Source organism: Ahaetulla prasina, chromosome 3 (genome assembly GCF_028640845.1).
Source record: "Ahaetulla prasina isolate Xishuangbanna chromosome 3, ASM2864084v1, whole genome shotgun sequence".
Taxonomy (NCBI): domain Eukaryota; kingdom Metazoa; phylum Chordata; class Lepidosauria; order Squamata; family Colubridae; genus Ahaetulla; species Ahaetulla prasina.
Genome location: NC_080541.1, coordinates 112,606,881 through 112,632,478, shown reverse-complemented (window position 1 = coordinate 112,632,478; position 25,598 = coordinate 112,606,881). Strand labels below are relative to the sequence as shown.

The 25,598-nt window shown below is 44.3% G+C and overlaps 1 protein-coding gene across 3 annotated transcripts in view; it reads right to left on the bottom strand.

Annotated features, from left to right (window-relative positions):
* Window positions 1-25,598, bottom strand: part of POLR3F (RNA polymerase III subunit F) — a 140,898-nt gene that overhangs the window by 74,972 nt on the left and 40,328 nt on the right. For all 3 annotated transcript variants that reach the window (XM_058174622.1, XM_058174624.1, XM_058174623.1), the window contains exon 5: window positions 7,808-7,920. In XM_058174622.1, the coding sequence (XP_058030605.1) occupies window positions 7,808-7,920 (113 nt within the window). The remainder of the gene's footprint in view (window positions 1-7,807; window positions 7,921-25,598) is intronic.

The window sequence follows — 25,598 nt, the reverse complement described above, 5'->3', positions numbered from 1 at the left end:
GAGCCTTGTCCCACCCCAGGGAATGAGAACCTGAAGGTCCTTCCCCGAGATCACTGTGCTGTTCAGTTAAGCCTGATCCTGACCTGGATCTGGAACACCCCGAAGCTGTAAAGGCCATCGTGGAAACTCCTGCAAGAAGAATATAATCATAATGTATGATGGCAAAAAAAAAAAAAAAGGTCACCCACTGCAAGAATCACCTAGCAGTCACAGGTCCCACAAGGAAGATAATTAGGGAAGCCTAAAAATGGCACTATTGGATTCCCAATCTCAAAAGCCACTCCCCCCACCAATCCATGCTGGGTGGCTGATCATAGGCCTCATGCACACAGCCTGATATCAACAAGAGGGTGCTCCCAAGGCTTCTGCCAGGATTGGTCCTACCTGGACTTTGTAAAATGATGATCCACCGCTCGAACCTCCACTCTGAGGGACCTAAAATGGCCACCAAATTTCCTCATTCCAAAATGGCTGCCTCATCCATGAGACTTTAAAATGGCCACCACGCTCCAAGAGGTTTCAAAATGGCCACTGCACCTCCACATGGTTCCAAACCAGCTGCCACAACACCAATCGGCTACAAAAAAATGGCTGTTGCTATCCAGGAGGCTCTCAAATGACTGCCGATCCTGTTCACTACTCTTTGCAACACACAAGTCAATGCTAGGGAGCCAGGCTCATGGGCAATGCATGAAGAGGCTTTTAATGGTGCTAATCCTGTGCACCCTCCAGGCAAGTGATAGGGAGCCAAGCTTGTGAGTGCTGCCTCTGGTTTGCAGAAGGACCAAAGCCTCAAGTCCCCTGCGGGTCAGCTCTTCAAGTCAAAGCCTGTGAGTGCTGCCCAGAGGTCCTCAGCCGAGAGACCTCTTGCCACCCCCGTGGCCTTCAGTGGGCTCAGGCTGAATCGCCCTTCATGCTGGAATGCAATGAGGCTCACCTGTTGGAAATGTAAACCTCAGAAAACTGAGGAAATGTTTTCCTCAAGGAAAAAACAGGCAGGAATGGACAGCTCAGAGAAAAACACCTGTCCAGTTAGACTGAGTCTAAAAAGCTGGCAAGCAACTGGAAGAGGCATGGCTTAACAGTTTTGCAGACTCAGTCCAATCAGTTAACAGAGTTAACCCATTCCTGACTGCTGTTTCCTTCCTGGTGGAGAACTGTCCACATCCTGAATTCCAGTCTGAGTTTCTTGTGAGTCCATTTTGTTCAAAACCATTGATCCCAATTGCTCATGTTTAGCGATAGAGGTCGCCTTAAAAAAATAGCTCCTGGGCGTGGCCAACGTCGCGAACGAGATGGTCGCACACCCTGAAATCCCCCCTGATATGGCGGTCCGTTTTGGACTATAGCTGCCCTGTAGGGGCAGCAAAGAATGGGGGAACTGCCAGAGCGAACGGGGAGATTGCAAACTCTTGCAGCTCCGGTCTTTTCCCCCCGACCCAGCGGGGAGGAAATGCAGCCACCATCAGCTGCTATAAAGTCAGAATGGCCAAAAGATTGGACAGGAGGATGAAGCACAACTTCAGAACAGATTATTGAAGTCAGGTGAGTTGTCACCAGCTCATGAAGAAACTTTATTTTAAAATTGGCACAAGCCTTGAAGAAATATTGAATTAGCGGCTAAATGTATTGGAAAGTGAAAACGGAAATAATCAATTTAAAGAATACCCAAATTCTGAAAAGAGAGGGCTTGGAACGGAAGTTAAGAGCCCTAATTAAATAAGAAAGAAAAGCAAGCACCTTTTAATTAAGCAATTGTTTTGAGATCCCTGGAAGTTTTGATGGACTATTTAAGATACAAAAGAAATAACAAAAAGGAGTTAAAGGGAATGTTATATTGACTTTAACGGAATACCTCAAATCCCTCTATCCTCTTTAACATGGGATTAGAAGAAATTTAAAGAAATTATTAAAATGGGATAAGATTTGTAAAAAGAAAAAGCGGAGACAAAGGGAAGGCGTGGTTTATCATCACAGAAGTAAAATGGATACTGTGTTAATTGTGACTGTAATTCAAAAAAGATACTTAAAAACAGAGGAAAAATGAAATAAATTGTCTTTGCGAGTCTAAGATAACTTTAGTGTGATTCCAAGATGCATTTAAGAAAATAACTTGGTCTAGAAAATTGACTTTCACAATCTGAAATATCTAATAAGAAAAAACTTAATTGTCACCTAAAATGGCTATTTAGTTATTCGTGGTTTGCAACTGTATTAAAGAGTGACATCTAGAGGCAGAGGAAGAAATGTAAGAGTCGAATAGCTTTGTTTCAGGACTATTGCCATGAAGATGGATATGTTGGTGTGATCGCACAACAGTTTTAAGAAAGGATTTTGGATGGCTGCCCTTAGATTAAAGAACTAAGCAGAGAATTTCGTTATCTAAGCAGAATATAAGTGTCAATTATAGAACAAAAGATTCTGACAAGAAAGTTGGTTTTTATGACTTAAAATATTCAAGAACAAGAAGGAATTTAATTATTTAAAATGGCTACTTTGTTACTTGTGACCTGCAAATGTATTAAAGAGTGATTTCTAGAGGCAGAGGAAGAATGCAAGAATTGAATAGTCTTAGTGATTTCAGGACTATTCCCATGAAGATATATATGTTGATGTGATCACACGACAGCTTTAAGAAAGGATCCTGAATGGCTGCTCTCAGATTTATATTAAGGAATTAAACAGAGAATTTTATCATCCATGCAAGAATACAAGTGACAATTATAGAATAATTACTAATGATGTTTTGGGGAATGGAGGAAAGGATTACAGAATAAAATGGGGAAAGAGGGAAATGAGTGTTAAAGAATTTATGTTGAGGAATAAGGTTATTTTTTTTTTGCTTTTAAGAATATGTAAGGGAACTAAAATGATTAGTGATAAAACTTCCAAGGGAACAGTTAAATACAATGAGGGAAATTATTGGGAGAAACAACAAGTACTTACTCCTTTTAATTTCATTTTTTTATTTTTTTTATTTTTTATTGAGAATGGATTATATGGAAACTTTTTAAGCATATGTTATTTAAAGGCAGAGGAAGATGACAAGAGGGAATAGTCTTTGTGATTTCAGGACTACTCCTAAGTAAGATGGAAATGTCTATGTGATTACAGGGCAGCTTTAAGAAAGGGTTTTTAGATGGTCTGATCTCTGATTAAAATCAATATAGAAATATGTTTAGATTTGTGAAATTCAAGAAATTAACAAAAGAATTATTAATGATATTTTGGGGAATTAAAAATATGGGGACTAGACTTCATTTAAACATTGATTTCAGAATGGGATGGAATAGAATTTTTTATTACATACGTGCAAATAACAATTAATTATAAGAAGGAGAAGAAAATATATTGTATAGAATATAATGGGGGGGTGAAATCTGAAATATGTTTAAGGATGTACCTGACTGATAACCTGTTCACAATGATTTTCTTTTTATTATTATGCTTATAAAAATAAAAAACTTTTTGCAAAAAATTATACCTCCTGTCCATGTAGCCTGCTCATATTGCATGGGCAACACAAGTGTCACTTATTTGGTCCCATGCATTCTTGACCCAATTCACAAGCTCTGGCAGGCCAGGCTTCACAAAATTTCCTTGCTGATTTCTTACCATTCTGTGTTCAATGTATTCATTTATTTGGATGCGGAGATGGCCATTGAACGGCTTGTTAATACCGATGTCCAGTGTCTGGAGGTAGCCAGTCATTCCTGCAGGTGTCATAATTTGATCAAACCTGCGCTGGGCAAGAAACTTTTTCATGTCCTTGGCACGGTGAGTGCTGGCTGAATCCCAGACTACCATGCCTCTTTGGCCACCTCGCACAAGTGAGAGCATTAGCTCCACCCACTTCCTGATAGCTCCTTGGGTGCACCAGGACTTTTCAGTTTCAAGGATGTAAATCCCTGAAACCCTTTCAATTTTTTCCTTTTTGCCCTTCCTGATTATTAGCAGTGTGACTTTGGTTCCATCCAGCCGAATAGCCAATATGCACGTCACACGTGTGCTTTCATATCCCATTGAAGAAATATAAATCGATGTGGCACCCCTCTGATTAATTGTTGTTTGAGCTCCTTGGCCCAGGCAGTTTCGTCCATGGTGATCATGTTGCAGAGCTGGTACTTGGAAAAGTCAATGTCATCAATGAACGACTTGAATGCAAGTGCCCGTTTGATATCTTCCAGCTTGAACAGCAAGGTGGATCTCCTCCATGTCACTGAAGGAAGCTATCCAGCTAGTGTTGAGAGGCTTTTAATTGTTCCTGGGTAATTTCCAACTGTGGTGCCATTGCAAGGGCAAATGCTTGAATACCAGCCCTGAGTACAACCAAAGTCTTTGCTCTTCTAATAACGATCCATTCAGAGATGCTGTCTTCAAGTTCAGAAAATAATGGTTGCTGGCCTGATCCACACTTGCCCTTCTTACTATTTCCCTCTTGCACCTGTTGACTGAGGTTATCGTACTCTACTTCCATTTTCGGACATTATGGAGATCCAACATCTTCTCTTTGCAGAAAGTTGCCAGATTCTTGCTCTGAGAATCCTCCGCGTGTCAACGTTCCAGAAAACCCCTCCTGAAGAAAAGACTCCGAAGCCAACATCTTTCAGAGTTCTTTTATTAGCATGGGTAAACTGGCACAGTTGGATCAAAACCGAAACTGGTGATTCTGGTTCTCCCTCAGTAATACAACCCCCAAGATCTCCACCTTCATGACCCCTCTGCCGGTCACATTCTCCAATCCTCAACCATCCCATGTCGAAGCATCACTCCAACCACTTCTTCTCCAGATGCGAACTCAGCCTTTTTGGCAGGGGGCATGGGAAGATGGTAAATATTCCCACCCTCTTTCCCATCTCACTCTGGTTCCTGTGCCTAATTGGCTGGTGGCAAAGCCTGACAGGCAAACAGTGGCTGTTTTGGATCACCTATCTGATCTTGACGAATATAAATCACTAGGCTCTGATTATTTCCATCCCAGAGTTCTGAAGCAGCTGGCAGATGTTATCTCAGAACCATTGTATCATATCTTTCAAAAATCCTGGAGCATTGGGGAACTACCTAAGGATTGGAAAAGAGCTGGTGTGGTTCCATCTTCAAAGAAAGGGGGGAAAAACAGACCCAGGAAACTACAGACCAATCAACATCAATACTTGGGAAAATATTGGAAAAGATAATAAAAAAACAGATGTGCGAACATCTAGAAATAAAGATATAACTAAAAGACAGCATCGGTTTGTTAAAAACAGATTATGTCAAACCAATCTTACTTCATTCTTTGACAAAGTGACTAAATTAGTAGACCAGAAAAATGCTGTGGACAGAGTATACTTAGACTTCAGCAAGGCATTCGACAAAGTAGACCACAACCAACTTCTTGGTAAACTAGAAAAATGTGGAATAGACAGCAAGCATCACCATCATATGGATTTGTAACTGGCTGACACATCATACTCAAAGCGTCATCCTTAATGATACTATATCTACATGGAGGAAAGTAAGCAGTGGGTGCCACAGGGTTCTGTCTTAGGCCCAATATTCTTCAATATTTTCATAAAAGACTTAGATGAGGGAATAGAAGGGAAACTCATCAAATTTTCAGATGACACTAAGCTGGCAAGAATAGGCACACCCCAGAAGACAAGCTCAGGATCCAAAAGGATCTTGACAGACTTGAACAATAGGCCCTATCCAACAACATGAAATTTAATGTGGAGAAAAGCAAGGTTTTACACTTAGGAAGGAAAAACCAAAGGTACAAGTATAGATTAAGCGAAACCTGGCTGAAAAATAGCAACTGTGAGAGGGACTTTGGAGTCCTAGTGGATGATCACTTCAACATGAGCCAGCAGTGTGAGGCAGCCGCCAAAACAGCTAATACAATCCTTGGTTATATAAACAGAGGCATAGAATCAAGATCATATGAAGTACTAGTACCGTTTTATAAAGCCTTAGGAAGGCTACACCTGGAATACTGCATCCAGTTTTGGTCACCATATTACAAAAAAGATAGCCTGGAGACTAAAACTAAAACGAAGAACTATTGCAGGATTTGGGTATGGCTAGTTTAGAGAAAAGAAAGACTAGAGGTGACATGAAAGCAGTATTCCAGTATTTGAGAGGTTGCCACAAAGAGGAGGGGTTCAACTTATTTACCAAATCACCTGTAGGCAGGACAAGAAACAATGGATGGAAACTAATCAAAGAGAGAAGCAACCTGGAACTAAGGAGAAATTTCCTAACAGCGAGGACAATTAACCAGTGGAATAATTGCCATCAGAAGTTGTAGGTGCTTTATCACTGAAGGTTTTTAAGAAGAGACTGGACAGTCACTTGTCTGAAATGGTATAGGGCAGGGGTCTGCAACCTTAAACACTCAAACAGTCATTTGGACCCGTTTCCCTCAAAAAAGAAATCACTGTGAGCCACAAAACCTGGGTGGGCATGGCCAACTCAATGTCACTCACTCCCACCCAGTCACATAATACCCCCACAGCCACGCTTACCCAGGTTTTGTGGCGCCTGGTGTTTCCTTTTCTGTGGAAAACAGGTATATGTCTCTATCTCTGTCTCTCTCCTTTCTCCCTCTGTCTCTCTCTTTCTCTCTCATCTTTCTCCCTCATCTCACTCTGTGTGTGTGTGTGTGTGTGTGTGTGTGTCTGTGTATCTGTGTGTGTGTGTGTGTGTGTGTTCCCTCTTGAACGATTTCCAAAAACAGGCAAGGGTTGGTGGGTTTTTGTGTTTGGTGTTGTTGTTTTTTGCTGATGTTGTTCTTTCTTCTTCTTTGTGTGCTTTTTACCATATTTAATTCAAGAGTCATTCCCAGATAAATGAAGCTCTTTCGTCAGGCGGGGCAGAGAGCAAGTCATGCGTCAACAAGGGCAGAGAGCAAGTCATGCACCAACAAGGGCTGGAAGAAGCACCTGCGAGATATAGCAAGTACAGGGGTGCTTCACTCCCACTCTGGAATATGGAGTCAGTCTCCATCCCCCACTGTCGCCCTTATCTTCTCAGGCCAGGCAAGGAGTGACTGGAAGGGGAGGGCGAGGGGCGGGGCCAATCAGTGGTGGGTTCAGCAGACAGGGAGCCACAGCAGGGGGATGAAACAGCCACATGCGGCTCTGGGGCCATAGATTACAGACACCAGGTATATGGTCTCCTGCTTGAGCAGGAGCTTAGACGAAAAGATGCCCAAAGGCCCTTCCAGCTCTAGAGAGGGAAGGACAAGGGAGTGACTTGGATGTCTGATGGCAAGGCATAGCAAACTGGAGAATACCACTAGTCAACAGGTGAGTCCTCTTCCTCCCTAGAGGGGAGAGAGCCACTGGGACATGGTGGGATGGGTAGCGAGGTTGCATTTCTCCTCCTGATCTACATCTTTCTCCCCCTCTCCACAGCAACATGGCAAATAATTTCATCAGTCAATCAAGGAGGGAGAAATGGCTTTATCAGGGCCCTGATGAGAGTTGTAAGGGGCGTTACAAGAATGCCAAGCTATATTATATGTGAAAACAAATGGGATTCAACAGGTCATGAGTTGTCTAGTGCATCTTAAATGGCTTTCTAAAACAGTTGTAATACATTTTGTGAAATTACCCAAAATCATAAGAAAAACCAATAATTTCATGAGAGATATAATTTATAAAAAGTTTGTAATTTTTATAAAAAGTTTATAAAAAGAATAATTTGTGTAGGAAGGTTATTGCAAATGTAAAAATACTGCAAATATCATAACATTGAGAAATAAGTACTTTTCAAAAGCAACTTGAAGATTACTGAGCTAGTTGAAAATTATAGATGTACTCACTGCGACAGACTTTACAGCTTTAATGAGTTTCTTGCTTTCCAAATTCCTCAGGATCTTGTTGATCTCTGTTAATGGCAGATTGCTTTTATATCTGATGTCCCTGCTCCAAATACCTGATTTTTTAAAAAGAAAGATGAAAAATTAATTTACCTGAATAATGTATCACATATTTGATTACATTGTAGATGGTAGATATTCCTTCCCAGACTTTTTGTTTTTCCTCTACTGAATAATTAAATAATACATACATATATACATACAGTACATATATACAGGTAGTCCTGGAGTTAAGACAGGTCACTTAGTAATAATAGTTCAAAGTTATGACAATACCCCCAGAAGTACTTACAACCCAGTCCCAAAATTATGACAATTGCAGCACTCCTGTGATCATTCGTTCTTATGACCAACTATCAATATTCTGCAGCAACGCCCCCCCCAGCCTAACTTCCCCATTCATACCCCATTGAGCCCTCACAGGTATTGGGCCTGCTTTGCCAGCCCACTGGGCTCCATATGCTCCACTCCTCCCCACCCTCTTCACCAATCGTTCACTTTTCCAAGATCTTCAGAGCTCAAGTGTTTGGGGTACAGAAAGAGGACAGGATGCTCCATTTCTGGGCCACGTGGCAAAGTTCCAGAAGTGGCCATTGTTTTCTGAGATGCTGGCTAAGCCCTAGCCTTCCTTCCAAGGCCTCAAGGAAGGAAGGCACTTGCAGCAGTTCAGAAATAGAGAAACATATATCCCTTTAAGTTCTCAAAAGTCAATCTAGAAGGAAGGGGCAGAAAAACCAAGGAACTTGCTCATGCTCTCAAGAGTTGAACTTGCTCAGAGCATAAACCTCTCCAATCCAGTGCATCTTACTCCCAGGGAAACCTGCCTATGAAGCCAGCCCAGCTCCTGTTGCTAGATCATGGTGGCATTTTTTCACTGCTGCTGAGGTGCAAGAGAACAGCATACGAAGCCCTCAGTTGGGAATTTTTGAAATGCTGCAGGAGGAATACCAGCAGCAACTCATTATGTTTTGCCCATGTAGGAGTCCCTCTCCCTGCAGAATCTGGCCTCTGCTTTAGAAAAGCTGCTCATCCAGAAGGAGTCCTTTAAATCTGGATTCCTCATTGAGTGAAGAGAAGCAGCTTGGCAACTTGCAAAAGCAAAGGCACTGCTTGCACTGAGAGCATAAAGAAACACTGCTCTTTTTCATTTTGGCCAACGGGGTTTTGGGAAGATGCAACAAGACAAACTGCTAAAATGTGAAGTGTTTCTTCCCCCCTACCTTCATCCTGACAATGAAGGATGCAGACAAAGCCTAAAGCACACAGCTTCTCTATTACTACAACCTTGAAGTGCCAAAGCGAAGAAGGCTTGCTTTTCTCCCCAAAGCTTTAGCCACATACTGTTATGTTAATGCCTTTGGAAGGGAGGCAAAGCTAGCAATAGCCGCTTCTCTCACCCAAGGTTTAGCAGTATATGCTAATGCCTCAAGAAGGCAGGCTAGGGCTTCACCAGCATTCCAGGAAAAAAATGGCCACTTCTGAAACTCTGCCACATGGTCCAGCAATGGAGCAGCCTGTCCTCCTTCCATACTCAACCTCTTGAACTCTGGAGATATTGAAAAGATAAGTGAGCAACCAGTGATGGAGGGGATGGATCTCTGGGGATCCCAAAGCAGCTCTGGGGATCCCAAGTGTACTAAGCAGAGCCATCTTGCCATTACAGTAAGGGGAGACGGGATTGTTATTTCGAATGGGTGAGTTAGAGAAAGGAAACCTCTCCAGTTCTACAGAAGCTTGCTAAGAATCTTTCAAGGACATTCTAGCAGGTGTGAAAATGATAGCAGAAGGTTCCCATAACAAGAGAACTTGAGCTATGTGGACATCTGGGGGGTTTGGCTGGGAAAGATATTGATATATGTTTTGGTCAGATGCTTTGAGTTTTTAGAGTTAGTTTTAAATCATCTTCATCGTGCCTTGTATTCAATAAACAGTAAGCTTTTCAGAAATGAATAATAATAATAATAATAAATAATAATATTTTAATTTCTATACCGACCTTCTCCCGAAGGACTCAGGGCAGTGAACAGCCAAATAAAATACAAACAAAAGCACACACAATATTAAAAACAACCCTTAAAAAACTTATTCCATTAGCCAGAAAATTTAAGATACAAATTACACCCTATAAAATTACAGAAATTTAAAACCCATTTAAAATTAAATTAAAATTTTAAAACTCAAGCCAGTCCAGCCATACGAAATAAATAGGTTTTAAGTTCGCGGCGAAAAGTCCTAAGGTCAGGTAATTGTCAAAGTCCAAGGGGAAGCTCGTTCCACAGGGTAGGAGCCCCCACAGAGAAGGCCCTCCCCCTGGGGGCCACCATTCGACATTGTTTGGCTGACGGCACCCTAAGGAGTCCCTCTCTGTGGGAACGCACCGGTCGCTGGGAGATAGAAGGCGGCAGTAGACGGTCCCGTAGGTATCCCAGTCCTAAGCCATGGAGCGCTTTGAAGGTGGTAACCAATACCTTGAAGCGCACCCGGAAAACAACAGGTAGCCAGTGCAGTCTGCGCAGGATAGGTGTTACATGGGAGCTCCGAACCGCTCCCTCAATAACCCGCGCAGCTGCATTCTGGACTAGCGGGAGTCTCTGAGTGCTCTTCAAGGGGAGCCCCATGTAGAGAGCATTGCAGTAGTCCAAGCGAGAGGTAACGAGAGCATGAGTGACTGTGCATAGGGCATCCCGGTCCAGGAAGGGACGCAACTGGCGGATCAGGCGAACCTGATAAAAAGCTCTCCTGGAGACGGTCGTCAAATGTTCTTCAAAGGACAACCGCCCATCCAGGAGCACGCCCAAGTTGCGTACCCTCTCCATCGGGGCCAACGACTCGCCCCCAACAGACAGCCGCATCTGCAGCTGACTGTACCGGGGGGCCGGCATCCACAGCCACTCCGTGTTGGAGGGATTAAATGAAAAGAATCCTGGACTTTTATTTGGATACTCTAGCTGGAGGTTGACATTAAACTAACTCTCATACGCTTTGCAGCCTACCCGGGTTTCCCTCCCAGTAGTGCTGGTATATTGTGAATTCTGCAATGGACAAGAAGACTGATGGAGGCCGCAAGGGAAAACTCCTCTCCTGCAGAAAGCAACTATCACCCAGATGGGGAAGACTCACTTGTCAACAGAAGATCATCCAAAGCAGAATGCTGGAATGCTAGAACCAATTCAAACTACTGGAGGATGGAAAGAAACAGATGCTGCTGACCCAGAACCCCAAACTACATGGGTGAGCAGCCTCAGGAAGGCAGCAGAAGCTGAGTTTCCTCCAGCTCTATCTGAGGCTTGGTCAACTAAGGTGTTCAAGAGGGCTGCAGAATGGGTGAGCCAGGGGATTGGAGATTTGCACCAACTCACAGCCCTTTGTTGGAACAACGGAGAGAAAAGTTCAAGGGTTCATGGAGCTGTGCCACCAAAGTGGTCAGTCATGTATTTGGCTCACTACTCTACCACCCTATCTCCATCCTCGCAATAGCCAGTAGCTTCACTCTGGTCTGGGATGGCAGGAACTATCCAGCGGAGGGAGCAGAAGGACCATATTCCAGCCACTGCAGTCCCATTGAAAGCATCACCTGGTCTTCAGCCAACTGATCGGAGAGGGGCTCAGGGAGTGCTGCAAGGAGCTGATCTACCAGCAGGCTATGTATTAGTGAGGGATGATCCCCAGCCTCCTCCTTTTAAAGTCATGTTTGATGGATAACTGGAAAAGTTGCCTTATTTCCTGACCCAGGTGTAGAACTATTTAGAAAGATATGGAGAGAGATACTCAGATGATGGCTCATGTGTGAATGTTATTTCAGTGAATCTGGAAGGGGAAGCAGCAGAGTGGTTGGTGTCCCCCTATGATGAGGCAGCCCTGGAGCTCTATGATGTGGATGCTTTCATGCAAGAGCTACGGACTCAGTTTGAAGATCCAGCTGAAGCAAGGAAAGCCAACACGAGAGTATGGATGATTAAGCAATGGAAGAAACTGGTGGCTGAATATATTCAGGAATTTCATAGTTTAGTCACTTGAGTCAGAAGTTGGCTGGAGCACATGTTGGTCTACCAGATGGGTTAAACAAGGAACTGTATTGCAACTGTTTACCCACAGGAGTGCTCCATTTACTCCAAGATTGGTACCAGCTAACTTTTGAAGTGGAGTTAGATTTAATGGATTACCGCAGCATACTGGTCAAGATCTTCAACTTCATTCTGTGGTGGAGAACAACCAGCTGGTTGAGGAAGCAAGAGTAATATTCCAGGGATCAGAGAGAGAGAGACCCCCTCAGGGGGTGGGAGCATGTTTCCCATGTGGAAAGGAGGGACACCAAGCTGTAGATTGTCCTGCCCCACATCTAATATCAACCTGTCGCCCTCCAAATAAGCTGAAGCCAAAGAAGCCGGAACCAAAACCTAAGGAAAGTGGCTCAACAGGTCATCAAGATCTCTCATCCTCCAATGAAGGGAAGAGAACTCCGATTCCTGAAAAACCTGAACTGGTTTTCTATGAGAGTGATAGTGAAGGGGAGGATGAACCACTGGTAAGTGATCCTATTTCCCAATGATTATTAAAACAGAGCTATTTGTACTTTCCTTGGGAGCTAGGGAGACCCTCACCACCCACCACCATCCTACTGGACTCATGGTGCTCTGGTGGGATCAGCTTATCATTGCGGCTTAGGAAGTTGAGGCGACCGGTGGGGTTTGAGCAGTTAGAAGGGTCTCTCATGAAGGGAGAGCCTGCAACTTACCTCATCCAACCAGTAACTGTATAGTTGGGCAAGCATATTGAAATCATTCATTTTATAGTAGCCCCTGGAATGACTGAAAAGATGGTTTTAGGGTTATCTTGGCTGAAGAAAAGGAATCCCCTAATAGACTGGAATAGCAACCAGTGGCAATTGAAGAATAAAGAAAGCAGTCAATTTACAAAAGCTACAGGAGGTGCCAGTTAAGTGCTGCTCACCCGTAGGTTAAGAAAGCAAAAGTAGTATCTGGGAATACAGATAAAGCAATCCAGCTGTTAGAGCACACAGTGCCTGCAGAATACAGAGATTTAATGAAAGTATTTGTTGAAAAGGAGTAGGATATGCTCCCAACCTCATTGGCCATCGGACTGTGCCATTGAAATATTTCCAGGGGCCAAGTTTCCTAAACTGAAAATGTATGCTATGATACCTAAAGAGATGGAAGAACTCAAGCAATTTTAGGGAAGAAACTGCCTCGGGGATTCATTCAATCTGCAAAATTGAAAATGGCTAATAATAATAATAAGTCCCGGAGGACTCAGGGCGGTGAACAGGCAGATAAAATAAAGACAATACATTCAATAAAAACAATATTTTAAAAAACTTATTCCAATAGCCTAAATTTAAAATACAATACGAAATATAAAATAAACCCCAATAAAATCCATATTTAAAACCCTATTAAGCCAGTCCTGCTCGAAAGAATAGATATGTTTTAAGCTCGCGGCGAAAAGTCCGGAGGTCTGGAAGTTGTCGAAGTCCTGGGGGAAGCTCATTCCAGAGGGTAGGTGCCCCCACAGAGAAGGCTCTCCCCCTGGGGGTCGCCAGCCTGCACTGTCTGGCTGACGGCACCCTGAGGAGGCCCTCTCTATGAGAGCGTACCGGTCGGTGGGAGGCATGTGGTAACAGAAGGCGGTCCCGAAGATATCCCGGTCCTATGCCATGGAGCGCTTTAAAGGTGGTAACCAACACCTTGAAGTGCACTCGGAAAACCACAGGTAGCCAGTGCAGCCTGCGTAGGATCGGTGTTATATGGGAGCCACGAATGGCTCCCTCTATCACCCGCGCGGCTGCATTCTGAACTAACTGAAGTCTCCGGGTGCACCTCAAGGGGAGCCCCATGTAGAGAGCGTTACAGTAGTCCAGGCGAGAAGTGACGAGGGCATGAGTGACCGTGCATAAGGCATCCCGGTCTAGAAAGGGGCGCAACTGGCGGACCAGGCGAACCTGGTAAAAAGCTCTCCTGGAGACGGTCGCCAAATGATCTTCAAAGGACAACCGTCCATCCAGGAGAACCCCCAAATTGCGCACCCTCTCCATTGGGGCCAATGATTCGCCCCCAACAGTCAGCCGCGGTTGCAGCTGACTGTACCGGGATGCCGGCATCCACAGCCACTCAGTCTTGGAGGGGTTGAGCTTGAGCCTGTTTCTCCCCATCCAGACCCGTACGGCCTCCACACACCGAGACAACACTTCAACAGCTTCATTGGGGTGGTCAGGGGTGGAAATGTACAGCTGGGTGTCATCCGCGTACAGTTGATAACTCACCCCAAAACCACTGATGACCTCGCCCAGCGGCTTCATGTAGATGTTGAACAGGAGAGGCGAGAGAACCGACCCCTGTGGCACCCCACAAAGGAGGCGCCTCGAGGTCGACCTCTGCCCCCCTGCCAACACCGTCTGCGATCGGTCGGAGAGATAGGATGAGAACCACCGAAGTCCGCTGCCTCCCACACCCAATCCCCCCAACCGTCGCAGCAGGATACCATGGTCGATGGTATCAAAAGCCGCTGAGAGATCAAGGAGAACCAGGGCAGAGGAATAACCTCTATCCCGGGCCCTCCAGAGGTCATCCACCAATGCGACCAAAGCTGTCTCCGTGCTGTACCCGGGTCGAAAACCGGACTGGAACGGATCTAGATAGACAGATTCATCCAGGTACTGGGGTAACTGGTGTGCCACCACACTCTCAACAAACTTCGCCACAAAGCGAAGGTTGGAGACTGGACGATAGTTACTCAAAACAGCTGGGTCCAGGGAAGGCTTCTTGAGGAGGGGTCTCACCACCGCCTCTTTCAAGGCGGTGGGAACAACACCCTCCCTCAGAGAAGCGTTAACAATCCCCTGGAGCCAGCCTCGTGTAACCTCCCGGGTGGCCAGCACCAACCAGGAGGGACACGGGTCCAATAAACATGTGGTGGCATTCAGCCGCCCCAGCAACCTGTCCATGTCCTCAGGAGCCACAGGGTCAAACTCCTCCCAGATGGTCTCAACAAGACTAGCCTCCGTCACCTCGCCCGAAACTACCCAGTTTTGGTCCAGACCGTCCCGAAGCTGAGCGATTTTGTCAAACAGATACCTGCTGAAATCCTCAGCACAACCCTGTAAGGGGTCATCGCAACCCTCCTGGTTAAGGAGGGAGCGAGTCACCCTAAACAGGGCGGCTGGGCGGTTCTCTGCTGACGCAATGAGGGTAGAGACATAGGCCCGCTTGGCCTCCCTCAATGCCACTAGATAGGTCTGAGTAAAAGACCTAACTAGTATTCGGTCAGCTTTGGAACGGCCGGACCTCCACGCGCTCTCTAGGCGTCTTCTCCGGCGTTTCATCTCCCTCAGCTCCTCGGAGAACCAAGGAGCTGGTTGAGATCTACGCCGGGTCAGACGCCGCAAAGGCACGACACGGTCCAAGGCGCCCACCGCGGCCCAAGCTCCATCAGGAACCTCTCCGGGTCCATCAGTCGCCTGGGACGGAACCAACGTATTGGTCCCGTCTCCCTGCGGTGAGGAGCAGCGGTCCGAAAGTCCAGACAAAGGAGGGAGTGGTCTGACCATGACAGAGGTTCAATGGCTAATTCTCGTACTTCCAGACCACTCAACCACTGTCCAGAGACAAAAATCAGATCCAGTGTGCTTCCCCCGACGTGGGTGGGGGCATCAATTAATTGGGTCAGGTCCATGGCCGTCATGGAGGCCATGAACTCCCGAGCCGCCGTTGACGACACACCGGCTGATGGCAAGTTGAAATCCCCCATGACCATAAGCCTGGGGGTATCAACTGCCATCCCGGCTATCAACTCCAGCAACTCGGGCAGGGCTGTTGCCACGCAGCAAGGAGCCAGGTACGTGATCAACAAGCCCACCTGCATCCTACGCCCCCACTTCACGTAAAGGGATTCACAACCGGCTATCTGAGGAACAGTGGCCTCCATCGGCTCCAGACTCTCTCTAATAACCACCGCCACCCCTCCACCCCTACCTTGGGCCCTCGGCTGATGAAATGCCCGGAAACCCGGTGGGCACATCTCCACCAGGGGAACCCCCCCTTCAATGCCCAACCAAGTCTCCGAAATGCCCACAAGGTCCGCAGCCCCTTCCTGTATAAGATCGTAGATCAGGGGGCTGCCCTTATATTGTTCAGGGAGAAGGATGGGGGCCTTAGAATGTGTGTCAACTATAAAAATTTCAATCCTATATCAGTGGAAAATATGTATCCCCTTTCTTTTATGAAAAATATTATGGGATATTTGTGTAAAGGATACATTTTTTACAAAGTCAGACCTGAGAGAAGCTTATTATCGAGTAAGGATTAAAGAGGGGGATGAGTGGAAAACAGCTTTTAATTGCCTTTTAGGTTGTTAATCAATTCAGATGTCAGGAGTCCAAGTAACACCCCCAATGAAAGAAAACGCTGAGGCTTGAGTTTCCTCAAAGTTCCATTTTATTAGAGATGTCATATTGGCACATCTGGAAAAACCCGAATCTGAAAGTTTCCAGGTTTTTCCCACCCAAAGGAAAGTTCAAGTCCCTGCCCAAAACCCACATGTCCATCACATGGTCCAATCAAAGCACCGTCCCAAATGGAGATGCCTCCCAGTTCTAGCCGTCCAAGTGCAGGACAAGTTGCCCTGTACTCTCTGAGAAAGGAATGTTATTATGACTATATATCACCCTGGCTCCATACAATCCCCCCTTTCAGTTTCCCACAGTTGTAGTAAATGTGGCAGACCTAAAGATCCAACAAAAAAGATGGTTTCCAGCCTGACATCAGAGTGATGCCCTTCGGACCACAAGGGACTCCTGCAGTATTTATGCAGTTAATAAATGAAGTGCTACACGAGTATCTATACCAGTGTTGGCAAAATCACTTTTTGATAACTTGGCATACAATTGGTTGTCTAATAACTTTTTTAATACTGCCCTTATTAATTTTACGTGTTTTTCCATCATTTCAGTATAGATCAAAATGTCATCTAAATATACCACACCACATGCCAGCCATTGCCCGTTGTTCTTCCGTGTTCCAGTGCCCGCATGTGAAATGATGGAAGAACATGTAAAATTAGTAAGGACAGTGTTAAAAAAATTATTAGGCAACAAATTGTATGCCAAGTTATCAAAATACAATTTTCACAAAATCAGTTTAGATTACCTGGGGTATTGTGTTTCAGCCGGAGGGATAGAAATGGATCCAGGGAAGGTAAAGGTCATGTTGGAATGGGAAGCACCTTAGATATGAAGGCAATAGCAAAGTTTCCTGGGATTTGCCAATTTCTATTGACAGTTCATACCCACTTTTGCACAGATTGCTTTGCCAGTAACCAATTTATTAAAAGTGGGAAAAGGGAATAACCCAATCAACCATTGAGCTGGACCACCAAATGTCAGGTGGCGTTTAAAAAGACTTTTTACTAAGGAACACCTGTTAAAGCACCCAAACCCAGAAAAGACTTTCATAATTGAAGCAGATGCTAGTGATGTCGCAGTACGAGAAGTATTGCTACAAAAAAATGAAAAATGAAAAGTGCATATACTTCTAGGAAACTATCCAATACTGAGAGAAGATGGGCTGTGTGGGAAAAGAAAGCTTTTGTGGTTTGCTGAGCCCTCCTAACAATTCCTGAAGGATAGTACAATTCTATCTGAAGTATGGACGGACCATAAAAACCTAGAGGCTTTTGAGGCTCCTAGGAAGTTGTCTCCTAAACGAATCAAGGATGCCTCAATGCAAAAGTACCAGGGAAGAAATGATAAATTCTATAATCTTTTCCAGTCAGCTTGCTGCATCAGCGTGTTTAGCGCAGGGAAAAACCTCCCAGAGTTACATTGAATCCTCTGAGGCAAAAACTTAAGGAGGCTTTAGACCAAGATATTTGGCTTCAAACTCATAAAAATGATTTCATGACAAGAAAAGGTCTAGCATGGAAAGGGTCCAAAGTATATGTTCCAGATAGTCAAAGGACAGTGGTGTAAAAGCTATGGTGGACAGCCACATGCAGGAGTGGGGTGAAGATTATCTGGCAGAAGCCTCTAAAGTGAGAAGCGTGACCCAAGTCTTGAGTGGAAGGGCGGCTTCCTGGTACGTGTCCTTGCATCAAGAGAATTCCCCTCTCCTGAGGAATTACCAGCACTTTATGGCAGCCCTGAGAATGAGATTTGAGGACCCCTTGGCAGAGCAGAAGGCTACGATCCGCATGAGGTTCATCAGACAAAGGAGGAGACCAGTGGCTGACTACATCCAAGAGTTCAGCGATCTGGTGCCTCTCAAGAGAGAGTGGTCAGAAGTGGCTCTTCTGGACATATATAAAGACGGCTTAAACGGAGATTTATATAAGTTGTGCAGAGCCCGAGCATTCCCGATTACCCTGCATGGCTGGTACACCCTGGCAGCAGAAATGGAGATCGATCTAGACAAGGACAGCCTGCGAAGTGATTGCGCTTGGAAGCAGACCCCAACTCAGTTCCAGAGAGAACCGCCCAAGGATTTTGCCGCAGCGGAAGGTGGGAAGAAGAAAACCACGGGCTGTTTCAGATGTGGAAAGGAAGGCCACCGAGCGGCTGATTGTCGTGCAAAGCTGGCACCAAAGACGACCCCTAGTGGCAGAAAAGCAACGGTGCAGGCGGAAACTAAAATGCGAGAGGTCACAAAGAAAGGAGCGGATGTTGCCAAGAACGCTCCTCCCATCGAGGAGGAACTAGGGACTCCTTCCGGTTCAGATAACAGTGAGCCATCTTCAGAATCAGACGAGGATCTCCTGGTGAGTTGGAAAGGGGGCCCCTTTACCGTTCCAGTGAAACTGTGCATCCCATCCTCGGGAATGCAGGGGGAAATGCTAGCCCTCTTAGACTCTGGGTGTACCCGATGTATCATCAGCCCCGAGGTGGTAGAGAAAATGGAACTAAAACTAAAAACTTTGAGCAGGCCCATAACATTTTGCCAGTTAGATGGGTTGGTGGCGGGGGGAGGCCCAGCCCACTTTGTGACAGAACCCATAGAGATGACCATAAGAGACCACCAAGAAATCATAAACTTTATTGTGGCCCCAGGGATGGACCAACCGCTCGTATTGGGTCTCTCGTGGCTCCGGAAATGGAACCCGAAAATAAACTGGAGAACGGGGGTGTTGCGACTCCGCACAAGGGCGCAAAAGAAGAAGATAACTTTAACACCCCCAACCCCAAACTTGCTGAGATACTATGGTCGATGTTTGAACGGCTGGAGGGGGAGGAAAAAATTCCTAAAGGGTACTGGGACCTACGAGAGGTGTTTAGTAAAAAGGCCTCTGACGTGCTATAGACATCCTTCCAGGGGTGAAACTCCCAAAACCAAAATCATACCCCATGACCCAGAAAGAATTGGGAGAATTGCAAAAGTTTATAGATAAAAATTTGGAGCAAGAATTCATTCAACCGGCCAGGCCTCGGGTTGCAGCGCCAGTCATGTTCCGGGAAAAGAAAGATGGCACTTTTCGCTTAATAGTGGACTATAAAAATCTAAACTGCATGTGCATGGAGAATGTGTACCCCATGCCTCTTATGAAAGATATGCTCGCCCACTTGGCCAAAGGGAAGTTCTTCACCAAGCTGACTTTACGTGAAGCGTATTACAGAGTACGCATAAAAAAAGGGGATGAATGGAAAACGGCATTGAATTGTCCCCTTGGTTGCTTCCAAATCAGAGTTCTACCATTTGGGTTGCAAGGGGCCCCAGCAGTATTCATGCAACTAATAAGTGAAGTGCTCCATGAACATTTGCTTAAAGGGGTTCTTGTTTATCTTGATGACATACTTATCTACACAGAGACCATGGAGGAGCATGTGAAGCCTGTAAGAGCAGTACTCAAAAAATTACTGGCCGCTGAACGTTACGCAAAATTGTCTAAATGTGAATTTCATCACACGAAAATCGATTACCTGGGATACCGTATTTCCTCTGAGGGCTTGGAGACGGATCCAGCAAAAGTCCAGGCAGTACTAGACTGGGCAACCCCTCGCACCCGCAGTTACAAAGTTTCATGGGATTTGCTAACTTCTATCGCCAGTTCATTCCCTCGTTTGCTGACATTGCCCTGCCAATCACCAATCTCCTCAAAACAAAAGGAAATACTAAACCCAAACCTTCCTTACCACTGGAGTGGTCAATGGAGTGTCAGACCGCTTTTGAAAAGTTGAAGCGACTGTTTGCCGCCGAGCTGGTCCTCAAACACCCTGACATGGAGTCCCCATTTGTGGTTCAAGCAGATGCCAGTGATGTGGCAGTCGGAGCTGTTTTACTCCAAAACAATGCGAATGTCAGCCTCCACTCCAATCTTCACATCTTTTTGTACTCTTTATATTCAGTTGTTAGATAGCATGGGGTTTTATTTCTAATGTAAATAGCTCTTGGATTCAGGTTAAGTAGAGAGGGCCCTTTAAGAGTGTCGGTCTGACATAATTAAGTGGGGAGGGGAGATTAATGCTTTGAATTCAACAGGAATGTTTGAGCGCGAACTCTCAACGGACATTGCATTCCTGATATGATTGACAGCCAGAGACCTGCGGAAGAAGATTACCACGGGGCCCCGAGAAGGAGCTGGCATTGGACCAGACCTGATGACCTCTTGGGGAAGAGGAGGGAGTAACAGAGGGGATATAGATTGTTAGCCATATTTTGTCTCAGATCCAACTTTATACTGCTGCAATCAAGATGTATCTAGTAAAAGTACTTTTCTTTATTTGCAAATGAAGTCAAGGTGTATTCTTTCCTAGATATAATCAGAGGCAGCCTGACAGGTGAGCTTCAATTGTGCGCGTACACATCTCGTAAGCTCACTGAAACAGAGCAAAGATGGGCCATCTGGGAGAAAGAAGCTTTTGCAGTGCATTGGGCTCTCCAAACATGGAGACAATTCTTGGAGGGAGCCAAACACCCTTTCAAAGTGGGAGGTTCAAATTTCTGTAATAGATCAAAAATTTAATGAAATGGAAAAAGAAATATTGGATTTTAAAAATATGGTGGAAACTCAGAATAAGGATTTGGAAAGTGTAACGGATGCAGTTAAACACTTATCAGATTATACTATTCAGATGAATGAAAGAATGGAAGAACTTAATCAAGTTAAACAGATTAGAAACACAAGTTAAAATAGGGAAGAAAATGGTAAGTGAACACCTGTCTACCCTAGACGAGTTCAAATCACCAGGACCGGATGGATTACACCCCAAGGTTCTGAAGGAACTGGCAGACGTGATCTCAGAACCACTGAACTATATCTTTCAAAGATCCTGGAGCACAGGGGAGCTGCCAGAGGACTGGAAAAGAGCTGATGTAGTTCCCATCTTCAAAAAAGGAAAAAAAAACAGATCCAGGAAACTACAGACCTATCAGTCTGACCTCAATACCGGGGAAGATTCTGGAAAAGATAATCAAGCAACGAATCACCAAACACCTAGAAGCAAACAAAGTAATAACCAAAAGCCAACATGGGTTTGTCAAAAACAGATCATGCCAGACTAATCTTATCGCATTCTTTGACAAAATGACAAAATTAGTAGACCAGAGGAATGCTGTTGATATAATTTACTTGGACTTCAGTAAAGCATTTGATAAAGTAGACCATAACCTACTACTAGATAAAGTAGAAAATGTGGGTTAGACAGCACCACCACCAGATGGATTCGTAACTGGCTGACCAACCGCACTCAACGTGTAGTCCTCAACGGAACTACATCCACATGGAGGAAGTATGCAGTGGAGTACCCCAAGGCTCTGTTTTAGGCCCAGTACTCTTCAACATCTTCATCAATGACTTGGACGAGGGATAGATGGGGAACTCATCAAATTTGCAGATGACACCAAGCTGGCAGGAATAGCCAACACTCCAGAAGATAGGCTCAAGTTACAGAAAGATCTTGACAGACTTGAACATTGGGCGCTATCTAACAAAATGAAATTCAACAGTGAAAAAAGTAAGGTTCTACATTTAGGCCAAAAAAACAAAATGCACCAGTACCGTATATGTGGTACCTTGCTCAATAGTAGTACCTGTGAGAGGGATCTTGGAGTCCTAGTGGATAACCATCTAGATATGAGCCAGCAGTGTGCAGCAGCTGTTAAAAAAGCCAACACAGTTCTGGGCTGCATAAACAGAGGGATAGAATCAAGATCACGTGAAGTGCTAGTACCACTTTATAATGCCTTGGTAAGGCCACACTTGGAATATTGCATCCAGTTTTGGTCGCCACGATGTAAAAAAGATGTTGAGACTCTAGAAAGAGTGCAGAGAAGAGCAACAAAGATGATTAGGGGACTGGAGGATAAAACATATGAAGAACGGTTGCAGGAACTGGGTATGTCTAGTTTAACAAAAAGAAGGACCAGGGGAGACATGATAGCAGTGTTCCAATATCTCAGGGGCTGCCACAGAGAAGTGGGAGTTGGGCTGTTCTCCAGAGCACCTGAGGGTAGAACAAGAAGCAATGGGTGGAAACTGATCAAGGAAAGAAGCAACTTAGAACTAAGGAGAAATTTCCTGACAGTTAGAACAATTAATAAGTGGAACGACTTGCCTTCAGAAGTTGTGAATGCTCCAACACTGGAAATTTTTAAGAAAATGTTGGATAACCATCTGACTGAGATGGTGTAGGGTTTCCTGCCTGGGCAGGGGGTTGGACTAGAAGGCCTCCAAGGTCCCTTCCAACTCTGATGTTATGTTATGTTATGTTAATTTGGATTTGAAAAGGAAAATAGAGGAGGTTCAAATGAATCAAGTTAATTTGAATTCAGAAAACAAAATAGAGGAAATACAGGTTAAGGCGGATAGGGCAGATGAAGAAATGGTTATGTTACAATATAGGTTAATGGAATATGCCGTAAGGGTGAGAGGATTGAAGGAATGTAAGCAGGAGAATTTTAAAAAGATTTTTACACAGGCTTTTGCACTGATGACTGGAGAGAATCCAGAAGATTTTGAAGTTAATATTGAAAAAATTTATCGTGTTAACTCCTGGTTGGCTAGACAGAGGCAACTACCAAGAGATGTGGTGATTTATTTTAAAACTAAGAAGATTAGGTATGGAATCTTACAAGCATTTTATAAAAATAAATGTCAAATACTAGGACAAGATATAATAATGATGAAGGAAATTCCTCCTAAAATGTTAAGAAAGAGAAAAGAATTTGCCTTTTTAATGGATGAACTTAAGAAATATCAGATACAGTTTAGATGGGATGTTCCAGCTGGTTTAACAGTGAATTATAAAGGAAGAAAGTATTGTCTTAGTACAGTTCTTAAAGCAAGAGATTTTATATTAATGTATTAAAGGCTGGAAATCCTTTGTCGTTAGAAGCTAAGTGTCAGGCCTGGAAACCATACTAGACTTTAGGGTTCCAGACGCTGCCACATCTCTCCTTGTTCTTTTAATTCCCCTGTTTTCTTCGATATTTCTCCTCCCCTCCCCTTATCTTGTATTTGTATTACATCCCATTTTTTATCCCATTTTTTTGCTATCTCAACACCAATCAACTTAGTGTCAAGGTTCCAGAAAAACCTCTTCTGCATAAAAAAAACTCAGAAGCCATTGTTTTCCAGAGTTCTTTACTACCATGAGGAAACTGGCACACAATGAGTGAAATTCCAAAACTGAATTTCCGGATTCTTTTCCCAGTTATGCAAACCCCAAGAGTCCCACCCCCCTGACCCCTTTGATGGTCACATGGTCCCACGTTCTCCCAGTTCATTCAAATATCTTCTTGCCACTCTTCCTGCAGATGTGAACACCATCCGACCTTGACCGCTTGAAGAATGTTACCATCCCCCTCAGCCCCCCTTCCTCCCCTCAGGGGAAAAATGTGGCAGCGTCTGGAACCCTAAAGTCTAATATGGTTTCCAGGCCTGACACTGGGTTTAAGTTGAATCTGAGACAAAATATGGCTAGCAATCTGTATCACCCTATTTCTCCCTCCTCTTTCACAAAAGGTCATCAGGTCTGGTCCAATGCCAGCTCTTCCCGGGGTCCCGTGGTAATCTTCTTCCGCAGGTCTCTGGTTGTCAATCATATCAGGAATGCAATGTCCATTAGAGTTCGCGCTCAAACATTCCTGTTGAATTCAAAACATTAATCTCCCCTCCCACCTTAATTATGTCAGATCGACACTCTTAAAGGCCCCTCTCTACTTAACTTGAATCCAATAGCTATTTACAATAGAAATACAATCCCATGCTATCTAACAACTGAATATAAGGAGTACAAAGAGATATGAAGTTTGGAGTGGAGGCTGACATTCGGCCCTCCTGCAAGGAGGACGTTAGTCCTAGAAAGAAAAAGCGAAAAGTTTGGGTTTGTCAGGATATTTTTTATAGAATTGAGCTATCTTTTCTGAAGCACGAACATCTTCCTTGTTCACCCATTCGGCTTGGGACAAAGGGAAGTGCTTCCAAGCAATGAGATATTGAATTTTATTTCTATGTTTTCTTGAATCCAAGATTTCTTTTATTTCAAAATGTTGTTCGCCCTCTATGAGAATTGGTATAGGAGGGGGTGTATGGTCAGCACGGAAAGTAGATGTGTGTTCTGGTTTTAGCAAGCTGACATGGAAAACGGGATGAATTCTTCTAAGTGTTTTTGGTAATTCTAGCTGTACAGTCACGGGGTTGACGATTTTCACTATGGGGAAAGGTTCCACATACTTAGGTCCCAGTTTTTTAGACTTTTGAGTGGTTTGTAAATATTTGGTGGAGACATAAACTCTGTCACCAACGTGGTATTTATTCTCAGGGGATCTTTTCTTATCTGCTTGTTTTTTATGTGCATGGTGAGCGTCATCGATCACTTTGCGAGTCATTTTCCATGTGCTTTGTATTTGATCTATCCATTCTGACAAGGAGGAAACCGTGGTTTTCTCCTTTGGAAGTTCTGAAATGGGAACAAAATCTTGGCCCGAAGCTATTTTAAAAGGAGTAAATCCTGTGCTACTATGAATTGAGTTATTGTAGGCGACTTCAGCAAAAGGTAGTAGATCTGCCCAATTGTCTTGTTGATAGTTAATGTAACAACGTAAATATTGTTCTAGTACCGAGTTCGAGCGTTCACAACTTCCATTAGTCTGGGGATGATGGGAGGAGCTTAATCCTTGGGTGGAGCCAATCAGTCGCAAAAATTCTTTCCAAAATTGAGAAGTGAATTGAACTCCGCGATCTGAGATAATGCGTTAAGAAACTCCGTGTAGTCTATAAATGTGTTGCACAAATAACTTCGCCAGAGTCTTTGAGGAGGGTATTTTTGAACATGGAATAAAATGGACTTGTTTGGAGAAAAGGTCTGTAACTACCCAGATTACAGTATTGCCTGCACTTTCAGGTAGCTCCACTATGAAATCCATAGATATTTCTTTCCATGGAGCTCCTGGTCGGGCTACTGTTTGAAGTAGTCCAGGAGGTTTACCTGGAGGCCTTTTAGATGATGCACAAACAGGACAACTTGAGATATATGATTGAATGTCTTTTTTAAGACTTGGCCACCAAAATTGTCTTTTAAGAAGATGCAAGGTTTTTACGAATCCAAAATGTCCTGCCATTTTGGCATCATGGCATCGTTGTAGGATGGTTTCTCTGAGTGATAAAGGAACATATAGTTTCGCTCCAATCCAAGCTAGTCCATCACGGAGCGTGCATTCATGTGAATGCGCCAAGAACCAGTCATCAGAGTTCAAAGCTTCCTTAAACAACTTAGTTAGTTCATCTGGTA